Source organism: Oncorhynchus clarkii, chromosome 4 (genome assembly GCF_045791955.1).
Source record: "Oncorhynchus clarkii lewisi isolate Uvic-CL-2024 chromosome 4, UVic_Ocla_1.0, whole genome shotgun sequence".
Taxonomy (NCBI): Eukaryota; Metazoa; Chordata; class Actinopteri; order Salmoniformes; family Salmonidae; genus Oncorhynchus; species Oncorhynchus clarkii.
In genome coordinates, this window is record NC_092150.1 from 28795907 (window position 1) to 28812001 (window position 16095).

General features: G+C 48.9%; 1 protein-coding gene across 25 annotated transcripts in view; it reads right to left on the reverse strand.

Moving 5' to 3' along the window:
* LOC139406689 (protein furry homolog-like) overlaps window positions 1–16095 on the reverse strand; it is a 90003-nt gene that overhangs the window by 15980 nt on the left and 57928 nt on the right. For 11 of the 25 annotated variants that reach the window (XM_071149607.1, XM_071149595.1, XM_071149590.1 and 8 more), the window contains 36 exons: window positions 15386–15489; window positions 15004–15112; window positions 14808–14894; window positions 14540–14711; window positions 14158–14290; window positions 13957–14064; window positions 13559–13796; window positions 12934–13113; window positions 12720–12806; window positions 12164–12432; window positions 11364–11568; window positions 11071–11195; window positions 10804–10861; window positions 10621–10712; window positions 10329–10501; window positions 10062–10222; window positions 9856–9966; window positions 9443–9597; window positions 9250–9349; window positions 8976–9144; window positions 8534–8802; window positions 8299–8439; window positions 8037–8208; window positions 7723–7810; window positions 7524–7636; window positions 5670–5820; window positions 5478–5581; window positions 5128–5310; window positions 4729–4930; window positions 4277–4398; window positions 3926–4113; window positions 3562–3656; window positions 2483–3111; window positions 2043–2311; window positions 1666–1806; window positions 129–329 (listed from right to left, as the gene is read on the reverse strand). In XM_071149607.1, coding sequence (XP_071005708.1) covers window positions 129–329; window positions 1666–1806; window positions 2043–2311; window positions 2483–3111; window positions 3562–3656; window positions 3926–4113; window positions 4277–4398; window positions 4729–4930; window positions 5128–5310; window positions 5478–5581; window positions 5670–5820; window positions 7524–7636; window positions 7723–7810; window positions 8037–8208; window positions 8299–8439; window positions 8534–8802; window positions 8976–9144; window positions 9250–9349; window positions 9443–9597; window positions 9856–9966; window positions 10062–10222; window positions 10329–10501; window positions 10621–10712; window positions 10804–10861; window positions 11071–11195; window positions 11364–11568; window positions 12164–12432; window positions 12720–12806; window positions 12934–13113; window positions 13559–13796; window positions 13957–14064; window positions 14158–14290; window positions 14540–14711; window positions 14808–14894; window positions 15004–15112; window positions 15386–15489 — 5904 coding nt within the window. The remainder of the gene's footprint in view (window positions 1–128; window positions 330–1665; window positions 1807–2042; window positions 2312–2482; window positions 3112–3561; window positions 3657–3925; window positions 4114–4276; window positions 4399–4728; window positions 4931–5127; window positions 5311–5477; window positions 5582–5669; window positions 5821–7523; window positions 7637–7722; window positions 7811–8036; window positions 8209–8298; window positions 8440–8533; window positions 8803–8975; window positions 9145–9249; window positions 9350–9442; window positions 9598–9855; window positions 9967–10061; window positions 10223–10328; window positions 10502–10620; window positions 10713–10803; window positions 10862–11070; window positions 11196–11363; window positions 11569–12163; window positions 12433–12719; window positions 12807–12933; window positions 13114–13558; window positions 13797–13956; window positions 14065–14157; window positions 14291–14539; window positions 14712–14807; window positions 14895–15003; window positions 15113–15385; window positions 15490–16095) is intronic. The other 14 variants (XM_071149599.1, XM_071149604.1, XM_071149603.1 and 11 more) reach the window with 5 other exon arrangements.

Here is a 16095-nt window from a genome sequence, read left to right on the forward strand (position 1 = left end):
AAAGGTACTTCTTTGTTTTGACGTTTTAGCAGCATATACAGTTTCATACAAAAACATGTTACAACATAACACACAAAGCACAACAGTTTAAAAACATCAATTTACACATAGAGCAGGCAAGACCTCACCTCTGAGATGTCAAAGTGGAAGTCCAGCGTCTTGCCGGGCAGCTCCTTAGAGGAGTTGTTGAAGATGCGAGTGAAGGCGATCTCTGGGGATCCAGAGGACTCGGTGCTGTAGGAGCGCTGCACCTCGTCTGGCACCACCAGGCTGGCCGACCGAGACACCACCAGCTTCAGGATGTTCTGGGCCTCCTTCCAGTACGGGCTCTGGGGAACGCACAGGAACAGAGGTGGTGTTGGTTAGATTGTCAATAGGAGAGAATTTAAAAATGGTTTTAGGAAGACACCTCAGTTATAGGGAAAGTTAAGAAATATATTGTCTTTCAGTGCTCCTATGATACTGTATGACATTTTCTAATTCAAGTTCTCATGTCACGTACACAAGTACAGTGAAATGCCTTTCATGAAAGCTTGAAACCCAACAATGCAGTAATCAATATAGTACTAACAATACTAAAAAATAAAGAAGACGCAAAAGTAAGAAGCTATATAGTGGGTCAGTTCCAATACCATATTTACAATGTGTAGGGATACTGGAGTGAAAGAGGTGGATATGTATAGGGGTAAGGTGACCAGGCATCAGGATGTATGATAAACAGAGTAGCAGCAGCGTAAATGATGATTGCATGTGAGTAAGTGTGTGTGTGCGTGTGTAGAGTCAGTATAAATGTGTGGGCATGTTATGCGTGAGTGCATAGAGTCCTGTCAGTTTGCATAGAAACAGTATCAAAATCACCACATAGCCATTCTGTTAGATATTTAGCAGTCTTATGGCTTGGGGATAGAAGCTGTTCAGGAGCCTGTTGGTGCCTGACTTGATGCACTGGTACTGCTTGCCGTGCGGAAGCAGAGAGAACAATCTATGGCTTTGGAGGCTGGAGTCTAACGATGACCACGCAGCCGTGGGTGAACAGGGAGTACAGGAGGGAAATAAGCACACACCCCTGTGGGGCCCCTGTGTTGAGGGTCAGCATATTCGATCCTACTCGGACCAGGCTGACAACCCTTACAAGCAACCTTGAAAGAACTCGGTCTGAATTAACAGTCTTTATTCAAACATACTAACAAAAGAATCCACTTGTACAAAAGCACACACTGCTGTGGAGGTCGGTGAGTGGAGAATTGTCCTGAGGCTGGGTGGGGGGAGGGTAGGAGTGGTAGTCAGGCCAGCTGCAGCTCTAACTGAAGAGCAGTTCAAGCCCAGGGGGTCAGGGCTGGTAAAAGGCTCTTCTATAAAGAGCCTTGGCTGGCTGACTATGTCCAAATGGCCTGAGATCCATGACCTGCTTTAAAATCTTCAAGTGTGTCACTCTGTAGAGAGGGAGTCATTCTTGCTTTCTCCCTCACATATTCACTCTCTTACACACCAAAGGCTGTATCTGCTGAAATGAAAGAGCCACGTGACACATACAGTACATTGCGTCAGGCAGCTCTATTCCTGTATCAGCCAATTCCCGTTCATTCTCCTCAAACCTCTCCGAGATGAGGCCTAAACAGTGTCAGAGTGTTGAGCTGAAACCTAAAGGGCGAAACCAGGTCTCACCTGGACATATTTTCCGATGATCTTCATGATCTCCAGGTTGAACTGTTTGACGGGTGCAGCCGACAGGTCAATGTGACTCAGCAGGCTGTAGATGATCTGCAGCAGGGATTGCTGCATGCTGGGTAGGCCTTTCTCCAGCAACTGGGGATGAGAGGGGAAGGGTAAGGAACAGGCTAACAGCAGCTATCATGGGTTAGATGTTGGACATCTGATTACCAGCTGATCAACAATCAACTGCTGACTTGCCATAATAAAAAACACAAGCTCCTGTAAACGGAGGTTAACCAGTGGGTGTAATGTAGACGGATTACGTAATAAGTTGCTAGCTTTGATTCTCCTCATTACTTCTATGAAAGCCTGGTGTTGCGGGTGCTTACCTCGGCCAGGTATGTGACCAGATTGAACGTGATCTCAGCGAAGGCGTCGTGCAGGTAACGACACACCACGTTGATCCAGTTGGCGCAGTCTCTGGAGTAGCTGTGTGCGCTGTACAGGCTCATCATGTGGGCCAGGTTTGACAGCGTGGCGGACTTCTCCTCGGCACACACCTTGGCTATCTTATCCGCCGTCTCCTTGCAGAACGGAGTGGGGCTGTCAAAGTGCTGGATGAGGTGAGGCAGCAGGCACAGGATGTTCAGAGGAAAACCTACAAGGAGACGGCAACAGACGACATCAGGATCAAGTGAATCTAGATCGCCCGAGCTAACACAGGAAGAGAAACAGGTCTAAACCAACCAGAAGGCACTAGGGGGATTAGTGCCATTTACCAAGCATGAAGCCAGGAACTTGTGCTGAATAAAATTTATAAGATCAATACCTGCTCGCTTACCTGCCACCTGGGAGGGGTCGACCAGTGTGTGGCGGGAGACGCTGATGAGCTTGTTGAGCAGGTGAATGGTGAGCTCCTGGGTGGAAGCTGATGTAAAGCCCTTGAGGAAGAGCTGCAGCAGACCAGGGAAGCTGTACCATTTCAGCTTGGCCTGCACCCTCTCTAGTCTCTCCCTGCTGTCTGCGTGCTCCAGGGGCAGCTGACCCAGTAGCTTGTTGAGCAGCCGCAGGGCCAGCAGGTACTCAAACTCATAGTCCGACTCCAGAAGGGAGGCCGCTATCCAGAACACCGTGGCCATCAGGTTGGATGGGTCCACAGGAGGGATGGCCTCCTCCCCAGGACCCGCTCTGCCACCCTCCCGCAACGACGACAAGCTCTGCGTTCGCGCTAGGTTGCCGTGGCTACCGGCCAGCCGGTCGGCGATGTCTAGGGTGTTACTGCGGCGGCGGTCTCCCTTTCGTTCACCCATGAGGCTGGCGCGGAGGGAGTTGCTGCGGGTGTGGCTGTGGGGGTAGTGGCCTTGGTGGAAAAGACCACCGCTACTCAGATTCAGCTGGCCCGTGCTCTTCCTTTTAGCTGCAAACTTGGCCCCCAGCAGGTGCTCATGGGCAGAGGCCCTGCAGGATAAATGACAATGAGTATTTCGCTAACACAGGGTTTTAAAGTGTCGATAATGCGTGTGTTTAGAGAGCGCGAGTTGACAAAATTGTGTTCGTATCAGCGACGGGAAATTCCACAGTAACAGTGTGAGACAATGTCCACTGAACCTTTTACAAAAACACATTTACTTGAAGAACAGTGCAGATGCAAAGTTTGGTAACAGAATGACGGAACAAACAGCACAAACCGTCGTCATTCTGTTACCAAACTTTGCATCTGCACTGTAAACGTGTTTTTGTAAATTTCTCAGTGGACATTGTTAAGTAGTCCTTGTGCATAGAGTTGTATGGTTTGCTTAACTTTGCAATCATTGGTTTTGTTAGACATACATTTTAATGTGAAAAATTAGAGAGTCTCATTGTCACTGTTACCGTGGAATTGCCCAGATCTAACTGGTCAGTGCTTACTGTGCCAAGGCAGTGAGGAGGTCATAGTTCTTGACGGTGTCAGCGAGCGTGTCGATCCCTGACTCCAGAGTCAGCAGCAGCTCGATAACAAAACCCTGAGGAGACAGAGGAGCAGAGGTCAACCACCGAGACAAACCGACCCCTGATACTGCAGTACCCAGTGGCCGCTGCTTCCTAACAGAGCTGCTGATCCACACTGATCACAGGTCAGAGTGGCTGAACCCTCTGGAGTATAGTACCTGTTTAAGCGGCTATGCTCCCTCTCATCTGAGATCAGAAGTTAGTGAGAAAACTAATAGAGCAGACAGCCCAAAGGTCATACTAGAAGGTGGTTGTCTTGATACCGGTGGGTGGTCAAGCTCACCTGTGCCTCCTCTCCCGGGTCGCCCACTGTCTCTACGAGGCGTGAGAGGACATCAGAAAGCGTGGAGGCTGTGAGGGGTTGTTTGAGAGCCCTGAAGATCTGGAAGGAGCGTCCTGCGTAGTGACGAGACGAGCAGGACAGAGCAGTTTGCAGGGCGACCTCACTCAGCAACTGCTCCAGTTGGAAACCTGATTAACACAAACCGCCAGAGATATTTAATATAAAAACACAAGGATGCTAGACATAAGAACAGAGGGATAATTAATGGCAATATTTTAGCGCTAAGAAATGCTACAGACAGGACAGTCAGTGCAGCAGAGAGGGATAAGGAAGTGACAAACACACAAGGACCTGACTGGGACTGTTTGAAGACTGTCACTACATGTCGGAGGAACACGCTCAGCTGGTCAGCACTCTTTATGTTGGGGTTCTTGGGTGACACGTCCTCATGGTTCCACAGGGGCCCCCGCTTCCTGCAGGACAGACAGACAAGACCGAATCAGGAGAGAAAACGAGGGGAAGTCCGAACGATCGTCACACAACTCATCGAACCCTGATATTCTCACCCCAAGACAAAAATGGTTTGTAGTTGCACACGCAAACACATGCAAATGAACGATACCCCATCCTTTCAGACATGGCTGCAAGTGCGAGATCAGATGCATGGGTTGGATGAAGAAATGAGTCATGATGGTACAGTACATCACACAATACAAACTGATATATAGAGCTATGACACACACATACAGTGCAAAAAAAAAGATGTTCAGGTAAATGTAGTGTAGTTGAGTGTCGGGCACTACCTGGAGGTGACAAACTCGATGAGGGCTTTGACCTTCTCGTACTGCTCTGCGGTGACATCCACCTCGTTGATCAGGGTGGGGGTGAGGTGGGGCAGGGGGACGACTCCTGCACCCAGGCTGATGCTGGACGACGTGGAGCTGGAGCTCAGGCCTGAGTCTGTCATGGGAGACGGCTGGTAGTCTGGCACAAAGTCACACACTCCTGCGTGAGTAACACACAGACACGAGCATGGCTGACAAATCGCTAGAAACTTGAGATGTCACACACTGATCTGTGAAGACTGGAGAGCAAATAAGGACATGGATCTCTGCTGCCCCCTACTGATCTTATAGAACCAGGCAAAGGGATACTTGTGTGCTTGAGCTAAGCTACTCAGATCTTTGCAGAACGCTACTGACCTGTGAGGTTGAACTCGTGGGGCGGTGGCTTCACAGTCAGCACCTTTGGGTCGTTGTACTCTCGGTTGCGCAGCAGCACGGAGGCCAGGGATTGGACTCCACTGTTGGTTCCCTGGACGACCAGCAGGTGAAGCAGGAGGCGTTTGCAGTGCTCGTAGACCTCAGGGTGCTGGTGGTCCAACCCTGGTGGGGGGAGAAAAAAAACAAGGGACTGCTGAGAAAATATATTCCATGAACACTGGCAAAAGTAGAGTTTGCATTTGTTTTGCCTGTAAATGATGAGTATAAAGACAGGTATACGTCACTCAAATTGTAATCAGTTAGCTGTATAGAGGTGAGTGGTTAGTTACCTATGAAGATGGAGTGCAGCAGGAGGTGAAGGTAGGCGCTCCACTCCACTTTGACCCCATGGTCCACTATGAGGTCAGTCAGTAGGATGACAGCTATGTTACACCTGAGATACACCACACCAGAGGGTCAGCCGGGACAGGGGAAAGGTCATACAGACAGGTCAGAGGTCAAGTGGAGAGGGTCGAGGTTACCTGTGGAGGGGTACTCCAGGGGTGTTCGTCTCCGGCAGGTAGTCCACCAGAGGGGACCAGCAGCCCCCTGTGGGAGGGAAAGGGAGGGGCTCGGGACGGTTGTGGTCCATCACCTTCAGACGCCAGTTAGCATACAGCGGCATGGAGTCACCTGGAGAAAACAGTGGCTTATCACACACACCTGTGGCAACGTGGACATACAGTATGTATATACAGTTGAAGTCAGAAGTTTACATACACCTTAGCGAAATACATTTATACTCAGTTTCACAATTCCTGACATTTAATCCTAGTAAAAATTCCCCGTCTTAGGTCAGTTAGGATCACCACTTTATTTTAAGAATGTGAAAAGTCAGAATAATAGTATAGAGAATGATTTATTTCAGCTTTTATTTCTTTCATCACATTCCCAGTGGGTCAGAAGTTTACATGCACTCAATTAGTATTTGGTAGCATTGCCTTTAAATTGTTTAACTTGTGTCAAAAGTTTCAGGTAGCCTTCCACAAGCTTCCCACAATAAGTTGGGTGAATTATAGCCCATTCCTCCCGACAGAGCTGGTGTAACTGAGTCAGGTTTGTAGGCCTCCTTGATCGCACTCTTTTTTTTAGTTCTGCACACAAATTTCCTATGGGATTGAGGTCAGGGGTTTGTGATGGCCACTCCAATACCTTGACTTTGTTGTCCTTAAGCCATTTTGCCACAACTTTGGAAGCATGCTTGGGGTCATTGTCCATTTGGAAGACCCATTTGCGACCAAGCTTTAACTTCCTGACTGATGTCTTGAGATGTTGCTTCAATATATCCACATAATTCTCCTCCCTCATGATGCCATCTATTTTGTTAAGTGCACCAGTCCCTCCTGCAGAAAAGCACCCCCGCAACATGATGCTGCCACACCCGTGCTTCACAGTTGGGATGATGTTCTTTGCAAGCCTCCCCCTTTTTCCTCCAACCATAATGATAGTAATTATGCCCAAACAGTTCCATTTTTGTTTCATCAGACCAGAGGACATTTCTCCAAAAAGTATGAGCTTGTCCCCATGTGCAGTTGTGAACCGTAGTCTGGCTTTTTAATGGTGGTTTTGGAGCAGTGGCTTCTTCCTTGCTCAGCGGCCTTTCAGGTTATGTCGATATAGGACTTGTTTTACTGTGGATATAGATACTTTTGTACCCGTTTCCTCCAGCATCTCCACAAGGTCCTTTGCTGTTGTTCTGGGATTGATTTGCACTTTTCTCCCCAAAGAACGCTCATCTCTAGGAGACAGAATGCGTCTCCTTCCTGAGCGGTATGACGGCTGCGTGGTCCCATGGTGCTTATACTTGCGTACTATTGTTTGTAAAGATGAACGTGGTACCTTCAGACATTTGGAAATTGCTCCCAAGGCTGAACCAGACTTGTGGAGGGCCACCATTTTTTTCGGAGGTCTTTGCTGATTTATTTTTCAAGCAAAGAGGCACAGAGTTTGAAGGTAGGCCTTTAAATACATCCACAGGTACACCTCCAATTGACTCAAAAATGGACTCAAATTATGTCAATTAGCCTATCAGAAGCTTCTAAAGCCATGACATCATTTTCTGGAATTTTCCAAGCTGTTTAGCAGTCAACTCAGTGTATGTAAACTTCTGACCCAGTGAATTATAAGTGAAATAATCTGTCAGTAAACAATTGTTGGAAAAATTACTTGTGTCATGTACAAAGTAGATGTCCTAACCGACTTGCCAAAACTATAGTTTGTTAACAAGACATTTGTGGAGTGGTTGAAAAACTAGTTTTAATGACTCCAACGTAAGTGTATGTAAACTTTTGACGTCAACCGTACATAAAGCATAGAGTAGTATGGCTGTCTCTTACTCTTCTCCTCCTCATAGGATCCTCCAGAGCTGCTGCTGTAACGAGACTCCAGGCGGTGGTGCTGACGGTTCAGGTTGCTGTTCAGACCGCTGTAGATGTCCAGATGGGTGGAACTGCAGACAACAGAGAGACAGATGTAGTCTTACTGGGAGTGTCTCGGTGTGTGTGTGTGTGTGTGTGTGTGTGTGTGATCTCATACCCGTCATCCATGTTGGAGTCTTTATTCTTGCTGCTGTCATGGTGAGCGTCGGTTCCTGGCACCATGGTGTTACTGCTGGAGTTGGTTCCTGTGGACAGAGATGGGGATAGACATCTAGAAACTATGACAACAAGGTTCATGAGATACACGACAGACAATGTAATTATGACAGTCATTCATACAGTCCAACAGTCCATGAGGGAGCAGACGGGAGAATATGTAACATAGAAACATCAAGCATCTGTGTTTCATATACCAGGACAGTGGGGCTATAACGTAGAGGGACATGTATAGAAGACCGTGTGATTATATACCTGCTGAGGTGACGGAGGGGATCTTGTAGCTAGAGGTGATGCGGTAGTAGGGAGGGTTGTCCATGTGAGTGACAGCAGAGCTCACTGGGTCTGTCAGGTCCAGCTCACACATCAGCTCCTCCAGCAGCTGCATAGTCTTATCCCTGCCCAGGTACACCACCACCCGCTTCACCTGACAACACACACGTTTTAACAAACATTTAAGATGACCAAATATGGGAGGTGTGAGGGAGAGAGGACACTGTGTGTAAACTGGACTTACATAGGGCAAGAGGCTGGGCTCACTGTTGACCCCTGACATGCTGATGAGGAAGTGCAGGATGATCTTCAGGTTCTTTGGCCAGCTGTCGGCCAGCGTGGTCCACACGTTCTCTATCTCTGACCACGCAAACTCATCCCCGTACTGTATACACAAGCGAAACACAGTTCAAACAAACACTATCATTTATCAGCAGCAGACAACGTAATGCCTGTGTGTGGTCAGGTCACGGTCATACCTTGGCGGTCATGAACATGAGGTTGTTGAGCACCATGGTGGTGGCGTGTGGGGAGCCCCAGCCCTCCCCTCTGAGCCAGCGCCGGCTGTTGACCATCATCATGTCGCGCTCGTGGGCCTCCTCCTCCTCCTCCTCACAGACTGGGGGTTCCTGTCGCCGTGGCGACGGCTTGAAGTCCACCAGCTCCACGTTGTTCATCCAGGGCAGGAGGTAGTGCAGCATCACCTGGCGACCACCAGGGTGTGCTGTCTGGATACGCTGGCTCACCTCTGGGGAAGGAAACGGCACAGTCGCCGCACCGATAAGACTCAAATCTACGTGTCAAACGCCAAAGCTACGCATCTCGAATGACCGGCCATTTCCTTTTAAAGAGCACTACATTAACCAGGGTGTCCTTTGAGACAGAAGAGTGTAGGATGGTGTGTGATGTAACGGTGCAGACCTGAGAAGATGGGCAGAGTTAGCTCTGGGTATGTCCTGGCCAGCTCCTCAGACAGCTGGTAGTAGGAGACAGAGTAGAGGTGTGGCAGCGGGGAGGGAGGGCTCAGGATCCCATCTGTTCTCTGGATCTCCAGTTTGTGAGCGTAACGGAAGAGCTTGGGCTCCAAGATCTGGGGAACAGAACACGCACAGAAAAATCCCATTAAGTACATGTAAAAAATACTGGATTTTTCCCAAATAGATCCAGTATGTGGCCTGGATGGTGTCAAACCAACCTGCAGCAGCTGCATGGCCACCTCATAGATATCTCTGGATGAATCAGCAGACTTGAACAAGATCAGATTCAGCAGCACCACAGTGTCAAACTGGTAATCCCTGTAGACCATACGATATCAATCATATTAACACATTATGGATTACAGAGTTAATACACAGAAACACACACACACTATAAAATGGCCGACATGCCTGTTGTGAAAGACGTTGGCGATGGCCCTGAAGCAGCCGGCAGCCACGCGGCGTGAGCCAGTGTAACAGCGGTCCACAGCCCAGAACATCAGGTTACTCTGGTCTGGGTTCAGCTCCAACAGCAGCATCACCGCCTCACAGCCCAACTGGTGCACCTGCAGGGGGACACACAGAGAAACAGACTATCAGAGGGACCATCAGCACAAGCCCTCCATATACACTCACCGCTGCACCTCAAGAGTCGAGCTATTTCCTTCCCTTCATCCGTACCACTCAAAGTAATTGAACCCGTGAAAGTTTAGCCTTATCCTGTTTGGCGATCATATCAGTGCCGATGACGGACAGCTGGTGGTAATCAAGGAATAGTTTAAGCCCAGCAGTGAGGCTGTAGTGCAGAAGGGCTCTTCTCTTACCTTCCTGTCCTGAGAGTCCAGGATGTTGTCCAGCCACTTGTAGAGATAACCGTCAGAGGAGAGGCCAACGTTATCAGCCACTGGACCACAGCACAACACTGCCGACATGGCCTGCAGACACGCAGTAGACAAACATTTACCCCGTCATGACGTGTTTACAGAGTGGGATCTCAGTGATAGTCTTGCGTGTGAACAGCTGGTTGTACCTTGAGAGCACAGTACTGGTGTCGGTTGATCTGCATGTTGCGGTCGCTGTACCGGTCTAGTGGGGTGAACATGATGCTGAAGGGACCCGCCCAGTGGCTGAACAACATGAACAGACTGTGTCTCAGAGACTGCTGGGGGAAGATGGTCCTCCTCTGGTGCACTGGTGGGAATACGCAGATGTCAAATAGCCACTCACAAAACACACATATACAACATTTGACACTTTATAGTGTGTGTGTGTGTGTGTGTGTGTGTGTGTGTAGTACCTGGGACGTTCTGAATGATGTTAGCCACTAGAGCGCTGAAGTGACAGCGGATGTCCTTCAGTGTGTCTGAGTCTTTGTCGTTCTCAGCCTCCAGCAGCTGTCTCGTCAGATCCACATACTCCAACAGTGTCGAGTTCAGAGAGTGACTCTCCCCGTCCAGACCGCCACTCCCACTGCACACACACAGGGGGTACAGTACAGGGGTCAGTGGAGTCAAAAGATGGGCGGTCCATGATTCTATAACTATAACTGTGTATTTATATGTAACGGTTCTGTTCTGGCTTCCACTCACGTCTGACTGACGACGCCAGCGTCGGCCAGCAGCTCAAAGATCCGGACCAGCTGGACCCTCAGGATGTCGCGGCGCCTACGTCGCTTCATGTTCTGCAACAAGATGAGCAGAGCCAGTACTGAGTAGGTAGTACAGTGTTATGTTAGATACATGGAGATGTGAGGGTCATTGAGCTGCACCCACCTCAGGTCTCCTCTCCAGAGCCTCCTTAATGATGGGGTTCAGTTCCTCTATCAGATCTCTGGAAGACGGAATAGAAGTAAGGAAAACTACCGGGAAAACGCTTGTACAAACTCACGCACTACATTCTGTGCCTACTAACAAAATAACACACACACACACACACACACACACACACACACTACTATATATTCAAACATGAAAATTCGAACACAGGCAACTGAAACATGACTGTCAGCCACAGGTCGACATACAGGGTGGCTCCCTCACCTGAAGGCCACGGGGTTGGTCCTGCCAAGCCCCAGGACGAGTGACTCTGTGATGTCCATGCTCTCAGAGCGCATCATCGGAACAACGTGTTTGAACAGGGATGAGGGGGACGGAGTGCCAATAATCTGGACACACACAAAGATCAGAAATCAATATGAAAAGTAATGATTTTTCAATATCTAACTAAAAGGATAGAGATGGCGTTTTTTCAACTTGGAATAGGCATTATCACACTGACAGCACTCAAGTAAAACGTATAGAGAAAAAAAAATGTATAGGTCATGCCCTCTGACCTTAGAGTCGTAGCTGTAGCCACTGTCCGGCGTGGACGCCAGCGTCTCAGGCGGGGAGCAGCGGACGGAGCCAGAGGTGGAGGAGGAGGAGTTGGGGGAGGAAGTGGCGGAGCTACAACAGAGGATCAGGTAGTTCCTCCACAGCCCCACGTACGAGTCACTACTGCTGCTCAGGCTGTTCAGCTTCTTAGCATTTATAGGGCTGCTGCAGGGGCAGAGGACAAAGGTCAAATATTAATAACAGGCAGGTGGTGTATATATATATATATATTTTTTTTTTTGTTGTTGCTGGGATTGGTTGAAATTGCAAGTCCTCTATTTGTACTCCGCAAATGGGTAAGTTTAATATGATAATATTGCTACACTTTGAGTGCTTTACATGGAAATAGTGAGGTGATTGGTCAAATCTGCAAGCCATAGCATAATATGCAGGGAAGTCGCAGAATCTTGGAATCCTGGAGGGACTGATTTACAATATTACTGAAATAATTTCCATGTGTGTCACAGACATACAAACACAGTAGAAAGACAGGCGCTAACTCTCCTCCTCATGGGGCTCACATACGTATACAGCTGAGGGATATATTAGGATGAAGTCATCCACAGCCACGCGCAGTCTCCCCAGTGACGGTGTAGACCGTATGGACACCGTACACGAGACAGGGTGACGTCACTCAGCCCTCTAGTGCGCGGACTGCAACCACATCAATTCTAAGTGGCTTTTTACAACCTCAAATGTAAACGTGTACATGCACCCAAGAGAACCACATTGACAAGAGTAAAGGCCTGGAGAGACATACTTGATGTCCACTTGCGGAGAGAGCAGCTGCAGGCGCGTGTAGGCGAACATCCCGGCGTAGTTGAGTGCGGTGGGGCAGTGCTTGGGCAGGTGCTCCTGGCGCAGGTAGCTGGACAGGCTGATGACCCAGGGATCCTGGCCCTGCGTCACGTGGGCAAACACCCAGATGTGCGACGGGCTGACCACGTCAAACTGGTGGCTGATGGGAGACGAGTTCCATTCTGCCAGTGTCTGCAGGTCGATACCGCTGGGACAATATAGCAGGTTGGTCTGCAGGGGAGAGGGGAGGATGAGGGTCAGGGTGTATGCACCATGTTGTGCTGCTGCCATGTTGTTGTCATGTGTTGCTACCATGCGTTGTCCTAGGTCTCTCTTTAGGTAGTCTCTTGTCGTGATGTGTGTTTTGTCCTACATTATTATTTTGAATCCAAGCCCCCGTAGGTGGCCTTTTGCCTCTTGGTAGGCAGTCATTATAAATAAGAATTTGTTCTTAATTGACTTGCCTAGTTAAATCAAAATCATGTGTGTGTGTTACACAACAGCTTTGCAATTCGTACCTGGTCAGCTCCTGTGAGATGGATGAAGCTCTCCAGCACAGACGCACTTAGCCTGTCCATCACATCTATGGCCAACTCCTCATCTCCCTGAAAAAGACAGGCAGAAACAGTGAATGTGAGTCTCTTGCATCTTAACTGAGGTTACTTTAACAACAACGCATCTCATTATTTGAGTCACTTTCACAACCCCATCTCAGTCTGAGTTGGTAGTTACCTTGGCGATGCCCAGAGCGGTGTGCAGGGCTCGGACCTCTTTGAGGATATTAACAGCCAGCCTGCGCGTGGCGGGACGGCAGCTGCACAGAACCACCAGTGCCAGGCCCTCCGCCACGTGCAGCACCCCCCACAGAGGAGAGCGCTCCAGGGGCAGAGACGGCTCGCTTCCAGGGCCCTGCTGGAGCACACACAGACAGGGTTACTTTATCACACAAACCCAATTCAAAATACACAATATAAACGAGGTGGTTCGAGCCCTGAATGCTGATTGGCTAACAGCCATGATATATCAGACTGTAAACCACTGGTATGACAAAACATTATTTTTACTGCTCTAATTACATTTGTAACCAGTTTATAATAGCAATAAGGCACCTCAGGGGTTTGTGATATGTGGCCATGGCTAAGGAATGTCCACGTTGCGTTGTGCCTAAGAACAGCCCTTAGCCGTGATATATTGGCGATATACCACACCCTCTCTGGCATTATTGCTTAAATAATCCTACTACTACAGTACAGAGCAAGAAGTTTGAGCCGCTGTCCTTGTACGGCGTTACGCACATGTAAAACACACAGCGTTGACCACAACCGGACAAAATGAGAGCTATCCACTCTCCACCCACCTGTGCCTCGTGGGTCTTGTTGCTGGTCTGGACGGCCTGCCTCCACTGGCTGATGAGCTGCAGCAGCATCTTGACGGCGTTGTCCAGCAGCGTGGGGTGGACATCGGTGACCTCGCGCACCACGAAGTAGACGAAGCCAGAGAGCACGTCCTCCCTCCACTCTGGGAAGTCCAGCATCAGGGCCTGCAGGGTGGTGAAGGCCAGGCCGCGCAGCTCCTCGTCCATGTGGATGGTCAGCCTGGAGAGAGGACAGGACGCATGGGTCAGACAGAGGTCAAAATGGGATCACAAACAGAGCTTTTGAAGGCACAGCTTTGGCAAAATAAAAAGCCCCATTGCTCTGTTCATCAATTAGTCCCAGACAGAGGTGGCGCATGCGAAGGAGTGGGGTCCTTTACTTAGCCAGCAGCTCGATCAGGTCCTGTCTGCTCATGCCGTCCGGGATCAGCCTGGGGATGGCCGCCACACACGTACGGAACAGATCGATCTTTGGCTTCCTCTCCCCCCTGCAACATAACACACACACACATAAAGGACACACACATAGTAAAAAACACACGTTATGGGCCACATATGTTTTAAGTCAGAGAGGCCCTTACGTAATCATGTCCTCAGGCTCCTTATTGGACATCTGGACGTTGGTCATGCTCATGGAGCGCCCCACCTCCTTGTCCAGGTGACGCAGGATGTTGTCCAGGGCCTTTCTCACCGCTGGGTAGTACAGCGACATGCCTACAAACACACAGTCATTACTCTGACACTGTACACAAACTTAACCTTAAAATTACCCACTCCCATAAGAATTTATTTGAGAAATGTATTCGGCAGGGACAGTGTACAATGATCAACATTTCAGGTTCAACATCAATGTAAAATTGCCGGAGTTAGGAAGAAAGCTAACTTTGGTCCATAGTCCCTGAGTCATAGCCGAGTCATACTGTCCTGTAGTGACCAGGGTGGAGCTCAGAGATGTTGACCTACCGATGACCTTGGCCTCCTCGTCAGTGAGGGTGGTGGCAAGGAAGATCTTTTTGACCCGCAGAGTGTTTCCTGAGGGCATGATGACCCCTGTGGTGGGCATGGGCGGCTCCCCATCCTTCTGCTGCAGACTGTCAGCTATCACCAGGAAGGCCCTCAGGCCAATATTCATCCTCTGAGAGAGAGGGAGAAAGGAACAGTCAGAGATTGAAGAGTATAATCACAGCGAGTATGATTGGAAAATGACTGTCGTCTCTCGGCCATCGCTTACCTCTGGATTGATGGTGAAGGTCTTGTGAGATTTCCCCACACACAGGAGGTCATAAATTATCTCCTTCATAGCAAAGTCAAGCCTTTCCTGTGAAATGAGCCACAAAAGACCAATAATCACTAATCACAGATAACATTCAAGCCATTAGCAGAATTATACAGGAAGAACTGCTCCAGCATGACCTCATAAGACAAACCTGAGCTATGAACTGGATGATCTTGACAAAGATGTTGAGGGGCGTGTCCCTCGGCACCACACTACGGGAACCTTTGGGGAAAAGTGCTGAAACGATGCTGAGCAGCCGGCTGCAGGGAAACAGGACAGCATTAAAGGGATTATTCAACTGGAGATGTTCACCAATGAGACTGTAGACTAGACCAGTTCTGAGTGTAGATGGGATTCTAGTTCTGCTTCTGTAGAAGGAGTGGGCATTTATTTGTTGTAATATGGTGATTTAGGTGCTGGTCTGGGTGACTTTCATTTGACAGTGTCTGTTCACACAGAGATAGCGTGGTCATGGGCCAACAGGGTGAGTGTGTGGGCCCTGACCCGTCTCTCTGGGCCGGGTTGGTACTGACCTCTGCGTGACGGTGTTGCTCTCACACTTGATCCTGATGATGTAGACCCACAGCAGTCTGTAGAGGGACTCCAACGCCACACGGGACATTTTGGGGTCTTTGTTCTAAAAAAAAAAAAAGGGGACAGAGGGGGAACATTTAGAACAACTGCCTCCTCCGGGAAGTCCGGTGTGGAGCACAAACCATCCCTTTGACCTACTGTACTGAATGAGACAATTTATACAGCGTGTTTCATGTCTCATTTAGAGTAAAATGTTTTGAGATGCCCCAGTGATGGATATGACTCGCGGCAAGTCGTATCTGTGATTTGATAACGAGGTCCGCCTTCAGATCTAACGGCCTGTCCGATTCATACATCCGTCACACACCAATTACATTTAGGAATCATCTTATATAAAAACGACCGATGTACGAGATTCTTGAAAAGATTTCAGCTTGTCGTAAAAGAAGCCTGTGCCAGAGTGAGCCCGTCTATATATAGATGTAGTACAGCGTGTTATGCTAGCGGTAGTTTCTGATGTTCCGAACCTCGGGAATGTTTGTACAGCTGAGCGTTCACAAAAACAAAAATAAAAAACGGTGAGTAAAAACGCAAGTACACAGTGCTGCCAAATCAAACCCAGGCACGCAACATACCCTCCTCCAACATCAACACAGTGGACAATCATACAAAGGATTCTTTCAAGGGTACTAAAATTACCTTTCCAACC